The sequence below is a fragment of the Seriola dumerili genome, unplaced genomic scaffold, assembly GCF_002260705.1.
Source record: "Seriola dumerili isolate Sdu_G_001 unplaced genomic scaffold, Sdu_1.0 BDQW01000091.1, whole genome shotgun sequence".
In the NCBI taxonomy this organism is placed as follows: domain Eukaryota; kingdom Metazoa; phylum Chordata; class Actinopteri; order Carangiformes; family Carangidae; genus Seriola; species Seriola dumerili.
This window is the reverse complement of record NW_019174346.1, coordinates 6,711,785-6,730,485: the sequence shown is the minus strand read 5'-3', so window position 1 is coordinate 6,730,485 and position 18,701 is coordinate 6,711,785. Positions and strand designations below refer to the sequence as shown.

Sequence of the window (18,701 nt, the reverse complement as noted above, 5' to 3'; positions counted from 1 at the left end):
CACACACACACACACACACACACACACAAATACACACACAAACTGCCCTTGGGATTTGTGCATCACAGATTTTGGTCTATGCCAAAATACCAGCTTTATATAGCCTGTCAGCAAACCAATGACCCATATTAGACATGGCCTGTAACCACACACACACACAGACACATACATGTGTAGATTTACCGCATGTATTTCCTGTAGTCTGTTATTTCACCAAATGGATAATTACCAATGAGTATTATTAGATGCTCTCCCAGCCTTATTGTAAACCTGCCTATAAAACATTATGGGATACAACCCTGCTCATGAAACTAGACCCTTGTTAGCACTTTTATATAACATTTATGTGCAACTTGTCTGTGTGAAATCATTTCGCAGTTTGTTGGATTTCATTTAAATTCTCACGTTGTCATTCATTTCAGTCCAGTTACTTTAATTGGCACCAGTATTTATGCAATACGACAGAGCTTTATTGATCTGTGTGGAAATGAGGTTAGTAGGATCTACAGGAAATCAAATACAATATAAGAACACACAGGGAATATAACATGAGGATACAATAGATACAGAAACAATATTAGCTACATATATATTTTCCAAACCAGTGCAAAAGAGTGTGCACAGTGCATTTACAGCATATTGATTTGATACCTTGTTCAAAATAGTAAATGCTAATAGAAAGCAGAGCCACTCCAGTTGGTGTGATTATAGGAGCTGTCTCCCTGTCTGAGCTTCCTTCTGTCACACAGGCAGCAGTTCAGGTGGCAGGGATGCTGCTCACATTGATTGAGAGCACTGGTTAACTGTGGTGTTGCATACTAAAGTGGTAATCATTCAATTAACTGGAAATCAATGGCGCCCATATGGGTGATCTGTTTCATTATTACCCTGTCAGTCACACAGGGCCAGTTGACTGCTTCAACACACTTACATACACACACACACACACACACACAAAAATACATACACACACACACACATGTTTTTCACATTAGCACATTTATTGGAAGACTGGACTAGGGGGGTACCAGATTTATACATGTGTCCGTGTTCATTTCGCATTTTATTTCTACTGTATTTCTATTATATTATATTTCTGTATTCTATCTATCAGCTTATTGTTCTGATAATGTAATGAGCTTTAAATGTTTTGTTACTTTCTTACTTATTTATTTATTTTGCGATCTTGAGAAGTAGATGAAGGAAAAATTTATTCAGGCCTAGTTTTACTTTTTAGTTTGTCAGAAACATTTCAAAATCACTGCTGGGGATGTTTTCCAGACTAATAGCCTAAAGCAACTGCAGTTTAGATTAGCAAAGCTTTATACAAAATATTATAAATCTATGCAGTTCAACTAGTTGGGACTACTTTTCTGTCCACAAACGGGAGGTGCTGGGTGATGTGTACACTATATGGAGCCAGCTTCACAAAGATAGACTTTGACTGTGGCTTTGATATAACAAATAGTCAGTCTTCAGATAGACATCTGAATTAATCTGTTGCACAAAGCAGTTTATTTCTTGACTATCTAAAGCCGGACAGTGGTACAATGAATTCTGGGTAAATTAAGATTTTTTTCAAAATAAAAAAAAAAATGACCAACTGAGGAACTGCATCCAACTACTGAGCTCCATTCACCCCAACAGAAAATGTTCAACAGTTACAAGGATGTTTTATTTCGGAAGAATAAAAATCTAATTTGGAAAAAAAAATCACTTTGGTCTCCAACAACCCTCTCCCTTCACAATGTTAGCAAACCACAAATTATGATGTGTTTTTTTTTTTTTTTTTTTTGTTGGGTGCTACTGGTCAGCGCAGGTGTCATTGATTGTTACCATGGTAACATTGGTCTTAGGTCTGAGTTAGTCTGGGGGTAAGGTGTTTTTTTGGTTTAAAAGTAGCCAGTGTTTTTTTTGTGACCAGGATTGGCCTAACATCACAGACCAGCCTAAAATATCTTTGTGAAACCGGCCTATGGTTTACTGTCAGGTGGATCTTTACATGTATATGTTGTGGAAGAAATAAAATGGGGAAATATTTATAATTGTATAACATCACTTAAATGTTGAATATGTTGTTACCCTACAAGCCTTTAAATCACCCACCGACCTTGCTGCCTACATAATGGCTTCATTTTAGCTTCTCTATGTATGCATCACATCAACCAAAAAAGTCACAAACATCCATCTCTGCTGTCACAGGGCAAATTAACATGGAAATTGGTGTGTTGCATTTTGGAATGAGGGAACAGGGCTTTAAATGATGCCGTCCCCTCCCTTTCATCCCTTCTTTTCTGTCTCTGTCTTTTTGCTCTCCTCTCAGGCCTCCAGCTCTCTTCCTTCAGCGCCGGTGGGCGTTTCAGCCCTGACACTGGCCTAATGAATGAGCGAGGTGATTTATAGCTCGGGGAGGGAGAAAAGAAGGGAGGGATGGAGGGATACAGGGAAGTTGAGGGAGGCATGGAAAGGGTAAGGGGTGTTTTGTCACGCAGTAGAAGGTCACTAACGTAAATCTTCTTATCGTCTTATCTATTGTCCTTTGCTCTTGTTTGTTTTTTAATTCCACAGGCCCATTGGTAGAACTCATGAAAGCTAACAACCTGCTAACATCATATGCATTACAATCACTGTAAGGATGGATGGGACTTCTTTTCCAAAACAGCAACCGGAGTAAAAGGGAGTTTAAAAAACTTCTAGAGTCTTTAAGTAAAGTACTGGAATAGTATGAAACGCTTTAAATCCTGAACAAACCTCTTAGGATTATTGCAGCAGTTGTCCCAAAAACAGTCCATTCAGAGGGGAAAGCTTCTCAAAAACCTTCCAATTTCTCTCTGTTTGCCTAAAATCAATTAAATGAAAATGTTCATATCTCATCTAATACATTCTATAGGATTAGACTGATCATTAAGACCAGTAGTTCTCAAACTTTTTCATGTCAAGGACCCCTAAACTGACAGTTAGACCACGGACTCCCATCTGTAAAGCTGTTAAATATTTTATTACAGAAAGTGTTTGAAACCCATAAACAAAATAGTCACACATTCTAATATTGTGTTACTAATCAATGCAATAGTGAAAATAAATGATTCCCCTTTTTGCCGCAGACCCCCAGGAACCTAAGGACCCTTGGGGGTCCACAGACCCCACTTTGAGAATCACTAATTTAGACTGCCAGTTTATGATTATTATAAACTTAGTATTAGTATTAATTATTCTGGATGTCTGGATTTTGCCCAGTGGTTTAGATGTTTATGTTAAAGGCTTTAAACTGTCCTGATACACGGTATTGTGCTACTGATTCATTAAAGGTCCCATATTGTATAAAGGTAGATGTCCATGTCTTTTCTGATTGTAAAGCAGGTCTAGGTTCTATATTAATACTGTGAAGGTATCAAAGCGCTCAGTCCACAGAGAAACACACACAGCCTGTATTGAGAAACTGAGCCTAAAAACGAGCCATCAGTACTTCTGTAACTTTGTGATGTCACAACAAAGGAGTCATCACTCTCAGCTGTGCCCAAAGCCCAGTCCACCCGCACCCACCATCCAACCTTGTAGGATTTGATCTCACCAAATGTTTACCTGAAGGGGGGCGCCCCGGTGGCTCACCTGGTGGAGCGTGCACCACATAGGCTTAGTTCTAACAGCAGTGGCCATGGGTGTGTGAATCCGACCCATGGCCCTTTGCTGCATGTCACCCCCCCTCTCTCTCTCCCCACCCTTCCTGTCTCTGTCTCACTGTCTCTATCACAATAATGGCCAAAAAAAAAAGAATGTTTACCTGAAATCTGTTATATTTCATTTGATCCCTCCGACAACAGTCAGCCAATCAGAAGAGGCTCGGAGCCTCTCTTCTGATCTTCTTATGGCTCAACAGCAGGGCAGAGGTGGTGGAGCCTGGAGTCTATCCCTGATCACACTGTGCAACAAGCAGGGGCTTTAGTGATTCATGAAAAATGGTGAAAAATAATAAAATTCCAATCCAATCTTTGAAAGGTTATTTCACTTTATCAGACTCAGCTAGAGAATATGGCAGGTTGTTTTTTTATTTTTATTGCAGACATAGATAGAAATCCACTTAACAAGTTGTCTCATTGAATATAATGTACTTCATCTGTTGTGTTCTTTATTGCTGTTGCCCAAACACAGCATTAAACATTTTCTGTAACCTGATTTTACTCAAGTACAATGACCTAATCTAAAAAGAAAGCTGTAAGCACTCTCTGTACTGCAGTTGAACTGAATCCAATTTATCTTAAGTATAATAGAGAATATCATGAAATGAATCGCAGCTCAACAACCTCTGAGAAATGTGAAAATAAAAAAGCAATTGTTCCCCCAAGGCTGTATGAGATATAACTGTACTGGACCTATGGATTGGTCATCATGTGTAAATTATTATCTGTGTAAGCTACACAATAAATTGTGGTATCAGACTTTAAAAAGGAAAATCAATCAAACATCAATGCATTCACCAGTGTTCTCTCCACATGCTATTGGTTTTTTTTTTTCAGATTTTTGAAATGTTTTCTCTCTGCTGCCACGTCCTCCATCTCTATCTGCAACAAAGCTGTGCTGCAGTATCTCATCATGCCCCTTTCAGTGGATCACAGAGCACTGAGAGAAGAAACACACCCAAGGCTGTTCGTGTGTGTGTGTGTGTGTGTGTGTGTTTGTGTGTGTGTGTAACCGAGTGTGCGTCTGAGCCTGTGAGTTAGAGAGTTTGTGTATGCCAGGACACGGCGAGCATCTGTAGAGCACCGGAGGGTAATGCATGCCTTGTCTCAGGTGGACAGCAGGAGGGACTGTGTGTTGCACTTCTAGACTACAGAGCTTGGCAATTTCATGCTCCTTGGCGCGTGCAGCACTCACCCAGGCGCAATGCACTGTGAAGTTGGAGGAAGAATGAAGCATTAGGAGAATGAGAAGCAAACATAGCTGAAGCAATAAGGCACAGTTATTTATTTATTTCGGTCTGACTGCAGTTGAGGGCTTTGAGGAGATTAGGTTTGCTTCAGGAGTTTTTAGAAGTTTGCAGAAGTGTGTACAGTTTTCAGGCTCCCTCTTATTGATCACTTATATGAGTCAGTGTGTGTGAAGAAGAATCTCAGTCCTGAATCTACTGCATACATTTGGACGGATCCCATTAGAACAGTGAGGAATTTGAGAGGATGGATTGAAAATGTAACAACATTACAATTGAATGAGTTTTGTTTTTGGTCTTTTCAAAAATTCACAGCTTCAGTCACATGACTTTCCTGGAGCTGCCATGTGACTCTTCATGACTCTGGAGACCTCAGTGACTTTCATGTGGCACAAAGTGTTGATGACCCACAGTTTAAAATGTCTACTCATCAGCCATTAGAACCTCACGGGAGAGTCGCTCATCTACAAGCACATGTGAAAATCATGTTTCAACTTGTGAAATAATATTTGTAATGTTGCAAACACCACGACTGATCCCCAGGTTATCATATGTGTATGTTTTATATGTGCTTCATATGTGACGACCCTCTCCTGTGTACCTGTTGCTTCCTGTGTGTGTAGCTGCTTTCTTTGCAGGTACTAGAGGTGCGTGTGGCAAAGGGTCGTCAGTACCTGGGCTCATCAGCAAATCTGGCACACCTGGGCCCTGTGTGCTACTGCTCCTTTTAAAGCTGTGATGGAGCTCCGTTCTGGTTCTCTCTCCTCCCTGACGCACCCATTTGGTTTTGGTTGGTTTTTGGTTTGTGTTGTTTCTGTTGCTGCACCATACAACATTGCACTCACACACTTCCTCACCCATGCACACACTTTCACTGCTGATCTTACAACCATGCCATTGTCAGTGGAAGTTCTCCTCCTAGATTAGATTTGTTGTTTTGATGCCTCTGCGCCGGCGACATGGCGTTATGTTTTCGGGTCGTCCGTCTGTCCATCCCATTTTTGTGAATGCTATATCTCAGTAATGCCTTGAGGAGACTTCTTCTTCAAATTTGGCACAAACATTCACTTGGATTCAAGGATGAATGGAAGAATTTGGTGGCCAAAGGTCAAAGGTCACTGTGACCTCCCAAAAGACATTTTTGGGAGATAACTCAAAAATTCATAAACTGATTGTGACACAATTTAACTCAGATATCTATAAGGATAAAATGAATTGATGACATTTTATAACCAAATGGTCAAAGATCAACTTCACTGTGACATCTTCAATGTTCAGCAAAAACATGCTGTAGCTCAGGAAGGAAATTCTGATCCTATTTTCGGCAAACTAGCGATTGGCAATTGGCAGAGGCATACAACTGAAAGGTGCTAAATACTAGTTTTTCAAAATAAAACATTTGTTAATTGACATGTTTGTGTGAATCTCTACCTTTGGTCATGGCAGTGCAGACCCGTTTTGGCACCTTTGGCTGAAAGGACAGATTCCCATATTTCAGGTCTTTCTTACAACACTCCAGGGCACTAATCCACTCTTCTGACTCAGAGCTAAAAATGCATTTTAAAGTTCATCTGAAGATAATATGATGCTTCAGCTGTCTCTGACACATCAAATGGGTCCCAGTCTTTTTAACACAAAAGTTCCTCTTTGTGTTACTGTCCCTCCACTGTACTGTTTCCAGGGAGACAGAAATACAGAATTTCATCTGAACCAGACTATTGTTGTGTCTGAAGTCACTCACTCAGTCACTGCTCCCTACTCACCATGTAAAAGTCTATATAGTGAGCTCATCAGCAAGAAAGACACTTTCAGACACATTTTCTCTGCGCCGTTTCTCTTTCAGCGCGAGCGCAATGCATGACCGTATGTAACTGCTTGGTTAGTGACCGGTTGTACTCCTTTTCATGATGCTTTATGGGATACTGAGTCCACAATATAGGGTATGATAATTCTCACTATACATTCAACAGCACTATAAAATGGCTCATTATACTAATTATATGTTTTAATTATTACTCATTATATAGTGGAATATATAGGGAGTATAGTGGGTGATTTCAGACACAGCCTATGACTTTGTGTGAATGTAATCCTTGTCTCTTCTTCCTGTGTGCATGGATTCCTCTCTCTCTCCCCTGTGTGTTTGCTTCCTCTCTCTCTCTTTGTGTGAATGATGTGCTTAGTTTTGCCTCTTGCCCGCTGTGTCGTCTGTCCTCATTCCAGGTCTCCACAGTGTAGAGGAGGTTGCGTGGCTCAGGTCCTGTCTGTTTGGCAGCACCTAAGAGTCACCATATTCTTCATAAATGTTTATAATCCTTTTCTAATGTTGTTAGACAAATTTTCCATCCTTAAATGTTCCTCTTTTCTTTATTTTATCACATGTCTGTCTGTCCTCTCGAAGCGTCCCCTTCATCTGTTGCTCTGCCTGAGATTTCTTCTATTTTTCATAATTCTGGATGGTTTTCAACTCACCTTCAGCCCTGTCCACTTAGTTTCACAGATTCACTGTGACTCTAGGTCACTTTGTTGTAAAAGTCCAGATAATAGAAGCTAAGAAATCATGGGAGGAACAGATATGACTCAGAAGACATGGAGTAAACTGAAAATACTCCTGCATGAAAGAGCAAGACTGTTTAATACACTGTGATTCACTTCCTGAAAGCTGCTCCACAGAAACAGAATGAAGGCTCAGATCAGCAAATGTATTTTATTGTACATTTACAAAACAACAAGAGTACAAAAAAGTCAGCCCACAGACGTTTTTTTTTTTTTGTTTGTTTTGGAGGGAGTATATGCAAATTTCATCTCACAACTGCAGCAAACAGTCCTTCAATGAAACAAGGGGGCAGGGACCAGAGAGGAGGTGGGGGGTTGGGGGGGGGCATACAATCAAACTTTTATAAAGCCTGTCTGTCTGCTGGCACACCGGAGCCGTCTGCTGCAGAGAAACCAAAGGAAACATAGAAAAGTCTGACATTCTTAGCGGACTACATAGGTGCAGGGATCCCAGTGGGGAAGCGCTCAAGCGGAGTCGTCCTTCCGGGAGCGAGAACCCGCTCGTTTTGGCTTTTTCCAGCCGCCCCTCTCAAACCAGCAAACACACTTTGTGCTTCATATTTTCTGTTGTTTTGCCATCACAACAAGAGAGTGCAACAGTAGTTAATGCTTTTCCAGAAAGTATACATTTTGACAAAAAAAAGTTGGCACATTCAAGACATGAGCTTTTTTTTTTTTTTTTTTTTTTTTAAAAAAAAACTTTTTTTTTTTTTTTACTTTTTTTTTTTTTTTTTTTTAATAACAGTCTTTTTTTTTTTTGTTTTACATTGTGTTTTTTTTTTTTTTATCCTCATAAATACAATATACGTCTCTTTCCCTGTATCCAGAGCCCACAAAAGAACAGTACAGACACAGGTATTTACAAATCAAGGGAGAGGAATGAACTTGATGGCTCATAAATAATCAGTAATACCAAAAAAAAACAAGATGTAAAGTTCGTTATTCTTTCTTTCACAGCAGTCTGGCATCCCGATCCTGCATCGGCTCAGTGTGGAAAGATGGTGGATGACGGAGGCATCGACGGTACAACGACAGAGTCTTTATCTCATGTCCTGGAGGAAAGAGAAAAGTATTTTACAACAATGACATATAAATGGCTGCTGAAGGACAGGAAGCATCATCACTTTCCCTTCTTAGATTTTTCCAGGCCCCTCTGGGATTTAAATCACTACTTCTTGCAACAATCAGTCCAGCTGATTAAGGTGGACTTAGACTTATATTAAAGTGTACTGAGGCAAAATGAAAACCGCTGAGAAACATTAAACCAATAAACTGAGAGCAGACAGCAACAGATGACTCTAATCTTGCCGTGGTTTGGTATCACAATGGCACAATTTTGTCACGAATGTCAGTTTTGCAAAGACTGCTCAGTTGTCAGGGGTGACGACTTCAGTGTATTTCCCCCATTTACAAATAATCACTGATCTTGTACTTTTTTTTTTTAACACTTGTTTCCTGAAGCAGCACTTCAGAGGAGGCGCAAGCTGCTCAGCATGTCAGCGCTCCACGGTGTCCCAGAGGCTGCTAAAACACTTTCAAGTAACACGTATTTCTATTATATATCAAAAATACATGAGTTACAAAGAGTGAAAGTCATGAACGCCACAAAGAAATGTTTCATACACGGAATCATTCAATATAAAGGCAAAGCTTAATGAGCTGCAAGCAGTTATGAGTCAACTGACAGGGTAGACGTCAGTTTAAAGAGGTGAACTCCGATCAGTTTAGCTGCTGCTACACACAGACCTCACTCTTACACACCTACTTTACACGGTTCCCGGGTCTGTAACCCTCCTATTTTGAATGTCATCATCTGCTGAATATACAGTGAGTGTGTGGCAAACTACTGTACACACCATAGATAAAAAGAAAACAGGCGAAAGAGAATCTGGAAACAGAAAGTGGTGTTTCAGACACAAGATGATACATTAGGTGACAAAAAGGGGAGGAAAAGAGAACTTGCAGATCAATTACACAAATCAAATGTTCAATTATTTACTCTTAGCTATAAATATTCTGTATTTTGGTCCTTCGATAACGATCTGATTGGTCATCAAGCATCACCTCTGCACGGACAGTGTTTGGTGAAGAGTGAAGTCTTGTGTGTTGTGCCTGTCCTACAGCAGTAACTGAATACTTGATTGCCCTCATCTGTACAGATGTGCATTGTATCCACAGCCTCAGAGCAGATGTAATAGGCTCAAGGACTGTGACACCCCCTCACCCGTCCTAGACTGACCGCCTGGGTCAAAGGGCAAAGATAGCAGTCAGCAACACCACAGGAAGCAGGGGTAACCTAATCCAGGCTTCCTGTGCAAAACACCCCAAACTTTACTGCGAAGGAGGTCAAGCTTTCATGTCCCCGACAAGGCGTGAAAAGACCAGCGAGGGTCAGTGAGGGCAGTTAGGGGGCTGAGGTGTTCCTTACTGCTCCACAGGGGGGGGGTGGGGGTGGGTGGGTGACCTGAGAGACACCCGATACAAGGGACCTCTGTGTGTGCGCGTGTGTTGAGAGCAAGTGAAAAGAGCAATTGTGTCCACGTGTGTCACTTTTACAAGTGGCTTTGCTACGTTCCCATGTCAGATGTGTGTTGAGGTCAGCATGGACTGACCCGTGACAGGGCAGTCCTCTCTCCGTCTCTGGACACAGGCCGCTTTATTACGCCTCGGGTCACTGCATTAAACTTAACAACTGCAGCATCAAAGCTGCCGCACAGTCATTTCTCATAAATCCAGCCTGTGTATGTTGGCTGACTTTATTCATTTCCTCTCAAACTAAATTCTATTGCTTTACTTGTAACCTGGATTTTTTTATTTTTAAAAAGTAAACTAAAAGCAGTGGTGGAGAGTAACTAAGTACATTCATTCATTGGAGCTTAAGCACAATTTTGAGGATTTCCATTTTATTACTTTATACTTCAGAGAGAAATCATTTTATTTGGCAGCTACAAGTATAATTTACCTTTCAAATTCAGATTCTGTATAAAATGTGTCAGTGTGGTAATGCCACTTTAAAACAGGTTAATCAAAACGCTACGTAAAATCAAATCAACAAAGATGAAAAATTATTATTTTGTTCTTTTTCTAGGGATAATCATAATCCATGAATGGATGTTAAAAAAAAAAAGTTGAAATTATGTGAAATAACAATTTGAACTGAAAGACAAAGTGGCAAAGCTACAGTGGGAATTTGAAGTGGCAGTACCAATTTGTTATTTCAATATCAAATTACCCTCTACAGTTTCCTTTAATTTACATTTCATAAAAGCCTCATTATTTTTGGGAGCAGAGTAAAATAATTATGTAATTACACATTTCTCTTAATTTTCCATTTACCCTGTGCATTTTATTTTCGAGTAAACTTAACCTCCACAATAAACCATTCTATTATAAACAAGTTTTCTCCATCACAGCACGCAGCACAGGGCACCGTTTACAGGTTTGATTTGGTTCTGATCCTGACTTTAACTCTACCTGTCTACCTGCAGTAACACATGTCAAAGAGTCTGTCTAAGTGTTGCCTCACTGGCACGACATCCCTGCAGAGCTTTCCATTCAGCTAGCACAGCTTGTTCTGCCATAAAAGACACCGTCCTCGTCTGCAGGGGGTGCATTTGAAAGGAGCGCTCCCACAGCGAAGGGAGGCCTCAGAAGTGCACTCCAGAGAGAGCGTAGCGGGCACACGCGCTTAACACTGTTTCTTACTGTAAAGCCTATCCTGAGCACATGGTAATGGTAGATCTGTATGTATCAGACTGGGAGCTCGTTAGTGCGTGTGCATGTATGTGTGTGTGTGTGTGTGTGTGTGTGTGTGTGGGCGTGGGCAACTAGAGAATGTAGCAACTCTTTTTATGAGCCCACACATACTGTGTAAGATTATGTGTGTTTTATGGAGCGCAAGTAATGATATGTGGATAAAACTAAACCACATGAACCTCTCCATGGAAGGAACAGCCTTTGTTCCCATGCTCATGAATATCTGAAAGCATAAATTATTAAAACCATCTGAGGTGAAAATAGAACAGTTTTATTTTCCAGAAAACGGCAGCGAAATCAAAAAATCATCTGTGCGCTACCTCGCTGTGTTTCCTGGCTGAGTTGAGCCCCCGGGAGCCTGTGGAGCCTCTGGACGAGGAGCTTCCTGTGGTCGAGCAGTTACTGGACATCTGACTCCTGGAGAGGTAACCGGCCTTACTACCATACAGTATCATCTCGTCATCTGAGGAGGCAAGGACGAAGAGAAGGAGATGGGGTTAAGAGTGAGGCCTTTACACTCGCAGCACAGTGTTTGACCGGGGGAAATGGAGCTTTAAATAAGACAGATGTATCTGCTGGAGAAATAAGAGTTTAAAGCTGCTCTGGGCAGCATCATTCTCAGCCAAAACACTCCTGTTGACCTTATGCAGCTTACACCTTTTTGGTTAGTAACAGTCGTGATCCTGATTGGTTCACACCGTCTGCTACACATTTCTGAAAGTTGAGGACAGGTCAACATTTAGGAGAAGGTCATGTGGCCTGACAAGACCACACACACACACACACACACACACACACACACACACACACACATCGGATTAAAAAGTTATGTTCTGCTTTAACCAGCTTACAACTTCCTTACTACAAACTCAACAAGCAGCAGCTCAGCACTTTAAGTGCTCTGATTCTGGAGTTTTCTATATGATGATGCAGATTATTTAATTATTATTTGGTAAAATGTATTATTATATGTAGCAGAGACTGGTATATTTAGATATTTGCTAAAATATGTGGAGGGTGATTACAAGAAATCTGCTGGATTCAGCACAATCCTAATTCAGGTGTAGACAGGAAGTGAAAGACAAAATAACCTACAGTCCGTGCACTTGTTGAAACGCTGAAAGTTCAGTAAATCAATTATAGAAGTGAGAAAGGTCATTAGCTGTAACTGCTCTCTGCATGGAAGCAGGTGAATGACCACATATTGCCAAAATTAAGACAAGAGCTTTGACTTTCTGCTACAGGGAGGCGTCGTACTGCAGGACAGGCTTGGGTCGACATTGGATAATATCGAATAACGCAATATTCCCCGCCATGTGCAATATCTTTTATTTTTGCAGTTTTGCACAGTCTACCCTGCTGCCGAGTTTGACCCTGATTTCACTGCTTTGCTTACTATACTTGGCATGTGACAAATAAAACTTTGTAAAGCTTTTTAAACCTGAACCATAAAATGCAATAATATAAGTATGTATTATTAATTATATGTGTATTTATATACATATATACATGGATTTTGGCCACCAACTCGTGACGTGCGTGCATTGTTAGTTACAATGTTAGAAATTCATTCATAAGGAATGATCTGGCACCCAGTCATGAGCCAGTCCCATTTTATTCTACTGGGTAAATACTGCAGTGCAGTAGTAGGGAATGATACAGCAGAAATGTGGAAAAGGCTACGTCTGACAGTAGAATACATAACTACACTTAACTCTATTTCGGTGAAACATACAAGTCTTTCCGTTCCATTTCTCATTTCTACAAAGAGTGAAATATTTCAGAGGGAACACACACTCTAACCTTAAATCAGAGATGCTGTGTGTGGAGTGAGTGATAAACTACATCAAGACTGAAATACGACACTCTGCAGAACTGTGTCTTACTGTCAGCGTGTCTTTGTCCCGAGCCTTTCCGTTGGTGGCTGCTGCTGTTGTATTCACTCCTTTCCAGGGAGGACAGAGCGCCAGTCCCCACACTGTTGGCCTCCATGCACCCCTGGGGACCCTTCAACCTATCCTCCTCTGGGGGAGGCTCCGGAGGTGGGGGCAGGTCTAAACAGACGGAGATGGAGGGAAAATCGTACATGAAGAATGTCTGAGTTTAGAATATAAAAAAGAGAATTTTTGCTGTATGTTCAGTAGATGCATTTGAACTAAATTTTCTGTTAGGGAATAGATTTATACTGCTTTACAAAAGAAGGAGAACATTTTGTTTTTGTCTGCATAATTGAAAGAACTCAGGAGACTGGTTACAGAGTTGTTCTCTTTTAGAAAACAGGGGTACATTTAAATCAAAACACAGATTTTCTGACTTGCTCATTGTTAAAACGACAATTCTGCTCATGTGATTCACATGCAGCCATGTGCTGTTTAATTCGTTTCAAGGTTACTGGATTCACAATGCAGAGCGACTTTAGATTACTATCTTTTCCACCACAGTGTGATGGTTATCTGGTAAACATATGGCGTGTGGAAAAAACACAGTGTCTGTAACCTAAGATTACAAGTCAGATTTACAAATATAATCAGGAACACTTGCCACACATCTTGCCTTTGAATCAGAGTCGTAAATATTCAACCACAGATGGCGTTATGGGATATGTGTGTCTATGTGCTGGATGACTATGAAAATAATGAAAATAACTGCAGACACGATTTTCTCTTTTGTAGTAGAGCTGCTTATTCAGCTAGAGGACATTCGATACATGACTGTCCTTCAGCACTGTCATTGTCATGCTAATTCAAAATAACACACATTCTAATAATGAACGGTTGCCTGTATGTTGGATAGCACTTGAAAATGTCAATAAATGAAAAACAGGAATGCAATCTATTGTTCCCCTCTCCCTGCAATGAATCTATTCTCAAACCCACTCACCTCCTTGTATGTCTCTTCTGTATGCTGAACTCTTCGACACCTTTTTTTTCACACGTGATTTTTGGTTGGGGGGAGTGCATGTATCTGCTGGGGAGGAGCGACTGTGCACTGTGTGAGAAAAAGGAACAACATCCCCATTAGAAAGTGTTTTTTTTTTCCCCTCCATACTGAACAGACATGGAATATTTGATGTATGTGATGCATATGGATTATTCAAATTGCGAAAACATCATGTATGTAGCTTACATGATCCTGCTTGCTAATGTGCACTTGCGTCTGTACGTGTGAGCAACATGGAGCTGCCAGTAGTAACGTTACCGGGTGTAGTGGTGCTGCCGTCTTCATTCAGAGCTGCTGGCCCCTGGCTGTGGACGCAGCGGTGGGCAGGACTTTGGCACTGCAGAGTGCCAACCTCTGATGAGCTGTGATGCTGTTGGCCAGAGAGGTTGGGGTTGGACTGGGTGAGCGGCGGGCTCGGCGCCTGGGGAACTGGCACTGGACCGCAGGGTAACCTTCTGCTATGGGAAACAAGGGCAACATGTTACTGGAGAGAAGAAATCAGTTGAATCGGAAGCTGAAACCTCAGAGTGAGGTTTATGTTACAGGGAGGAGAATAGATAGTGTGTGTATTATTTCTATCCTGTTTGGTTGTGTAACATTTTCCTGCCTTCTGCTATGATTTAAAATCTGCTTCATTGTTATTTAAATAATTTAACATCAGGCTAAGGGATTAGCCAGTTGTCTAACAATGGTACATATGGATCAATGGACACTACTGCTGTGAAAACAAAATAAATGAATAAATAATTTAACTCGATGCAATAATGTCGTTGAAATTCTGTGTGAAAATTTGTAGCAAAATGAATAACTCAAATGAGACTATCCCTTACCCTTAAAGTCAAAGGTGAAGCCTCACAACAGAAGTTGTGCTAGATTTTATTAGATTTATTAATGCTACTGTTATGGAGGAATTTCTATTTTTTATTTATTAAATCTAAATCTTTATTCATTTATTGCATCATAATGACCATTGCAATGTCCCTAGTTAGTGTATTAATAATGATTTATTTGGCATATTCATACAATGGATTCAAATACAAGCACAACCGTTCAATACCGAGCCCATTCACATACCGTGACAGCTGCTGGCCATCAAGCTGGTTGAGGCGGGAGAGGTCGTGGGGGGCTCGGGTCTCCTCGTGGGGCGACGGGGTGAGCGTGGCAGTCGACTGGTGACTGTAGGAGGTGGCCGGAGAGGAGGCGTTATTCCTCTGTGGGGGAGAGGGTCCGTCCTCGCAGCCCTCCATCAGGTAGGTCCTCTCAGGGAGGGGAGGACACCACTCCTCATCCGAGCTACAAAGACAGAGAAGAGGGACGCAGCTCCATGACACAGTGTAAGGGATGATGTAGCTGGATGCTGTCCTTATGTGTTCTGAAAAGATATTGTTGAGGGCAACTTGTTTGCTCACTGATGCCTTCAAATGCAGCCCGCTATGAGGCTGCTTAAAGATTAATGCTGTTCTTTCAGACTCGACTCGAGTTAGAGGGCCTTGCCGTTGGCAAAACTGCAGGAGGCTAAGCTTCCACTTGGGTGGGATTGCCGCTCCGAGTTGGATACTATATGACAGTTTTGCCTGGAGGTTGCAGGGAGTGAATGGTAGAGAGGAGCATGGCTAACTGCGTTTTAAGAGTTGGAAAAACAGCTAAATCACTAAAGCAATTGACCAAGGCTGAGATAATTGAGTTGTATGAGCCAGAGGCATAAGAATCACATTGGGTCTGATACTTAATGTTCCTGTTAGAAGTGACAGGAAGTCTAAATGATGACATAGTAATTTATAGAGGAGTGAGAGTCTGACTCACCCAATGTCCATGTCCTCGTGCTCTGAGGGCTGGTCATCCTGCTCACACTGTTCCAGCTCTCCGATGGGGGGCGGTGGGGGCAACGCCTCCATCCAGGTCAGAGACGGGGTCTTGACAGCCTTACCCATCGCCTTCTGCTTGGGCTTACCTACAAAACAGAAAGGGAAATGAACATAGTGATGATGCCGACTAATCATGAGCATAATTTGACACATATCCCAGCAGGCCTGTGGCTGAGAGGCTAAGACTATTTTCATTTGACTCTTTTAGAAACATCCTTTTTCCTGTGTCCAGCACTGTTACTGTGTCAAATCCATGTATTTATAATTAATAGAGCACAGTTAAAAACCAAAAAAAAAAATCTTGTAGGTAAGAAATTCAACCAGATTATTCAGTTCAATTCATTTTTATTTGTATAGTGCCAATCTGTTACAATTACTTTCTTGATTAATCATTCACCATCTGGTCTGTAAAGTGTCAGAAAATATGTCACAATTTCCTGAAGTCCATGTTTATGTCTTGAAATCGCTTGTTTAATCCTAACAAGAGTCCAAACCCATAAGGACAAAAAGTGATTAATAAAGTATGAATACATACATAAGTAAATGCAGAAATAACTACATTTAGGTAATGAGAAATGCTATGTATGTATTTTCAATTTCTTTCTACATTTCTTTCTTTACATATTTATTCATTTATTTCTATATTTCTTCATTTCTGTATTTCTACATTTATTTATTTTATTTTTTTTATTGCTGTGTCCATATGTCAAATAGGTGGGCAGTCCTATCTCAGTCAAAAGCCGGATTGGTTATAGTGGTGTGATTGATTGGAAGGATCTGCTACTACTGCCTTGACTTGACTGGTTCACAACCAGAAGAACACAAAAAAGAAAAGCTGGAGGTCCTCACAACCGAGAAACTGAAACTAGGCAACTATGCGTATTTTTTGCTTGAACAGTGACTTGATTAACAAAATAATTGCTTCTTAATCAACTCATTTCATCTCTAATAAAAATAAATAATCATAGATAAATGTCGAAATATGAGTAGGAGCAATCATTTTGCTGATAAGCTGCGACAACATGTGTCTCTGTTTACTGAACAAAGACAGGAAAGGTCACGTCTGTGCTGCCTCCTCACCATTGCAGCGGTCCGGCTGCGCATACTGGGCACCAGAGGGACCTGGCTGGGTGATCCAGTGTCCATCGTCCTGCTGCTCACCGCTGTGGGCCGGCGCCTGCGTCTGGCTGGTGAAGGGCATGATGGAGGTGGAGGCGTAGGGGGTGGTGGAGGTGTGCTGGGCGTAGGTGAAGCTGTGCAGGTCCTCACTGGTGGCGTCTATGGTGCTGTAGATGGGGCCTTCAGTGGAGCCCCCCATGCTGTACTTCTCCGTCTGATTCAGGTAGTTGGAGATTCCAGCTTCTGCACAGGGATGGAGGTTATATTTAGAGCAGCTTTCTCGCTTTATCAGGAGCCTGTTAGCTCCGTTTTGTCATATGCGTCAACTTCATAAGAAAATCTGCCACAACAGCGATTACATAAGCACAACAACATAAAAAACAGATATTCATATTATGCATCTACCAGACTATTCTTTCTAAGCAGCATCCTACCATTATAGTATCTCTCAGCTGTGTCGTGGTTGGTGGTGCAGCAGTTGACGGCCTCTTTACCACTGTGGACCAGGTTGGTGGTGGGCCAAGAGTCTGCCAGCCACGGGTAGTTGCCCATGTTGGCTCCCAGCACGCCGGGTCTACAGAGACATTCTGGCGTTAATTTAAGATGTGGTAGGACACAGTACAACATTCAAGGACTGTCCAGATGGAAGTACAAGCAGCAGCTAAGAAAAAGCTGCATGAAGACAGTGAGAGACATTTACAGAGAAAAGAGAAAACAGAAGACACATAACAGAATATATTTTGGAAATAATTGAATTACCTTCCATTGAGTCCTGACCCCTCCCCATGAGGGAAACCAACTGCAGAAGACAAAGTGAGGTTTACAGTGAGGATTACATTGTGTTACATGTACATTTTTCATTTTTAAAGTAAAAAAAAATAATAATACAGCCTGCAATAAGTTGTATTTAAATATGAAACGCCTTCGGCAACAACTTGAATTTAAGTATTTAGTTCAGCTCTGTAGGTAATTCATTCTTTCCACATCATGATCGTTCTTCCTGACCTGCTGGTGTGTAGGCGAAGGAGGCAGTGTAGTGGCTCAGCTCCTTCCTCTTCTTGCGCCTGCAGTAGATCCAGACACTGAAGCCCATAAGGATGACCCAGCAGGCTCCGCCAATGCCCGCGATGAACGCCGGCTGCTTGACCACATCAGTAATCTGCTCGGCCAGACTTACGCTGCTCTCCTCGCCGCCGTTGCTGGTGCCACTGCCGCTTCCACCGCCTGGCATGGAGGGCTGTTCAGCTGGTAGCTCTGAGGGAAAGAAAACAGGAGTGGAGGAGGGGAAACAAGATGAGAGGGAGAAACTGAGGGAGAGCACAGAAATGCTTTGAGCTACAGGCTAAAGTCAGCATAGCAACGTGCTAACAATGACAATACTAACATGCTGATGATTAAAAGGTACTGTATAATGTACAGTGAGGTTGTAGTTTAGCATGTTAGCATGCTAACATTATACATGCTAATTAGCACTAAACACAAAGTACAGTCGAGGCTGATGGGAATGTTGTTAGTGCAGAAGGTATTTGGTCATAAAGCAA

At 41.4% G+C, this 18,701-nt stretch overlaps 1 protein-coding gene across 2 annotated transcripts in view; it reads right to left on the bottom strand.

Annotated features, from left to right (window-relative positions):
• Nucleotides 1–8,285: 8,285 nt before the first annotated feature.
• The window catches only part of robo3 (roundabout guidance receptor 3), an 86,566-nt gene continuing 76,150 nt past the window's right edge, over nt 8,286–18,701 (bottom strand). Inside the window, exons 17-27 of one of the 2 annotated variants that reach the window (XM_022745907.1) lie at nt 18,166–18,414; nt 17,920–17,959; nt 17,595–17,734; nt 17,122–17,403; nt 15,980–16,127; nt 15,251–15,469; nt 14,435–14,634; nt 14,117–14,224; nt 13,123–13,290; nt 11,557–11,699; nt 8,286–8,532 (exon numbers count right to left, since the gene is read on the bottom strand). In XM_022745907.1, coding sequence (XP_022601628.1) covers nt 8,521–8,532; nt 11,557–11,699; nt 13,123–13,290; nt 14,117–14,224; nt 14,435–14,634; nt 15,251–15,469; nt 15,980–16,127; nt 17,122–17,403; nt 17,595–17,734; nt 17,920–17,959; nt 18,166–18,414 — 1,709 coding nt within the window. In that variant the 3' untranslated portion in view covers nt 8,286–8,520. The remainder of the gene's footprint in view (nt 8,533–11,556; nt 11,700–13,122; nt 13,291–14,116; nt 14,225–14,434; nt 14,635–15,250; nt 15,470–15,979; nt 16,128–17,121; nt 17,404–17,594; nt 17,735–17,919; nt 17,960–18,165; nt 18,415–18,701) is intronic. The other variant, XM_022745908.1, reaches the window with a different exon arrangement.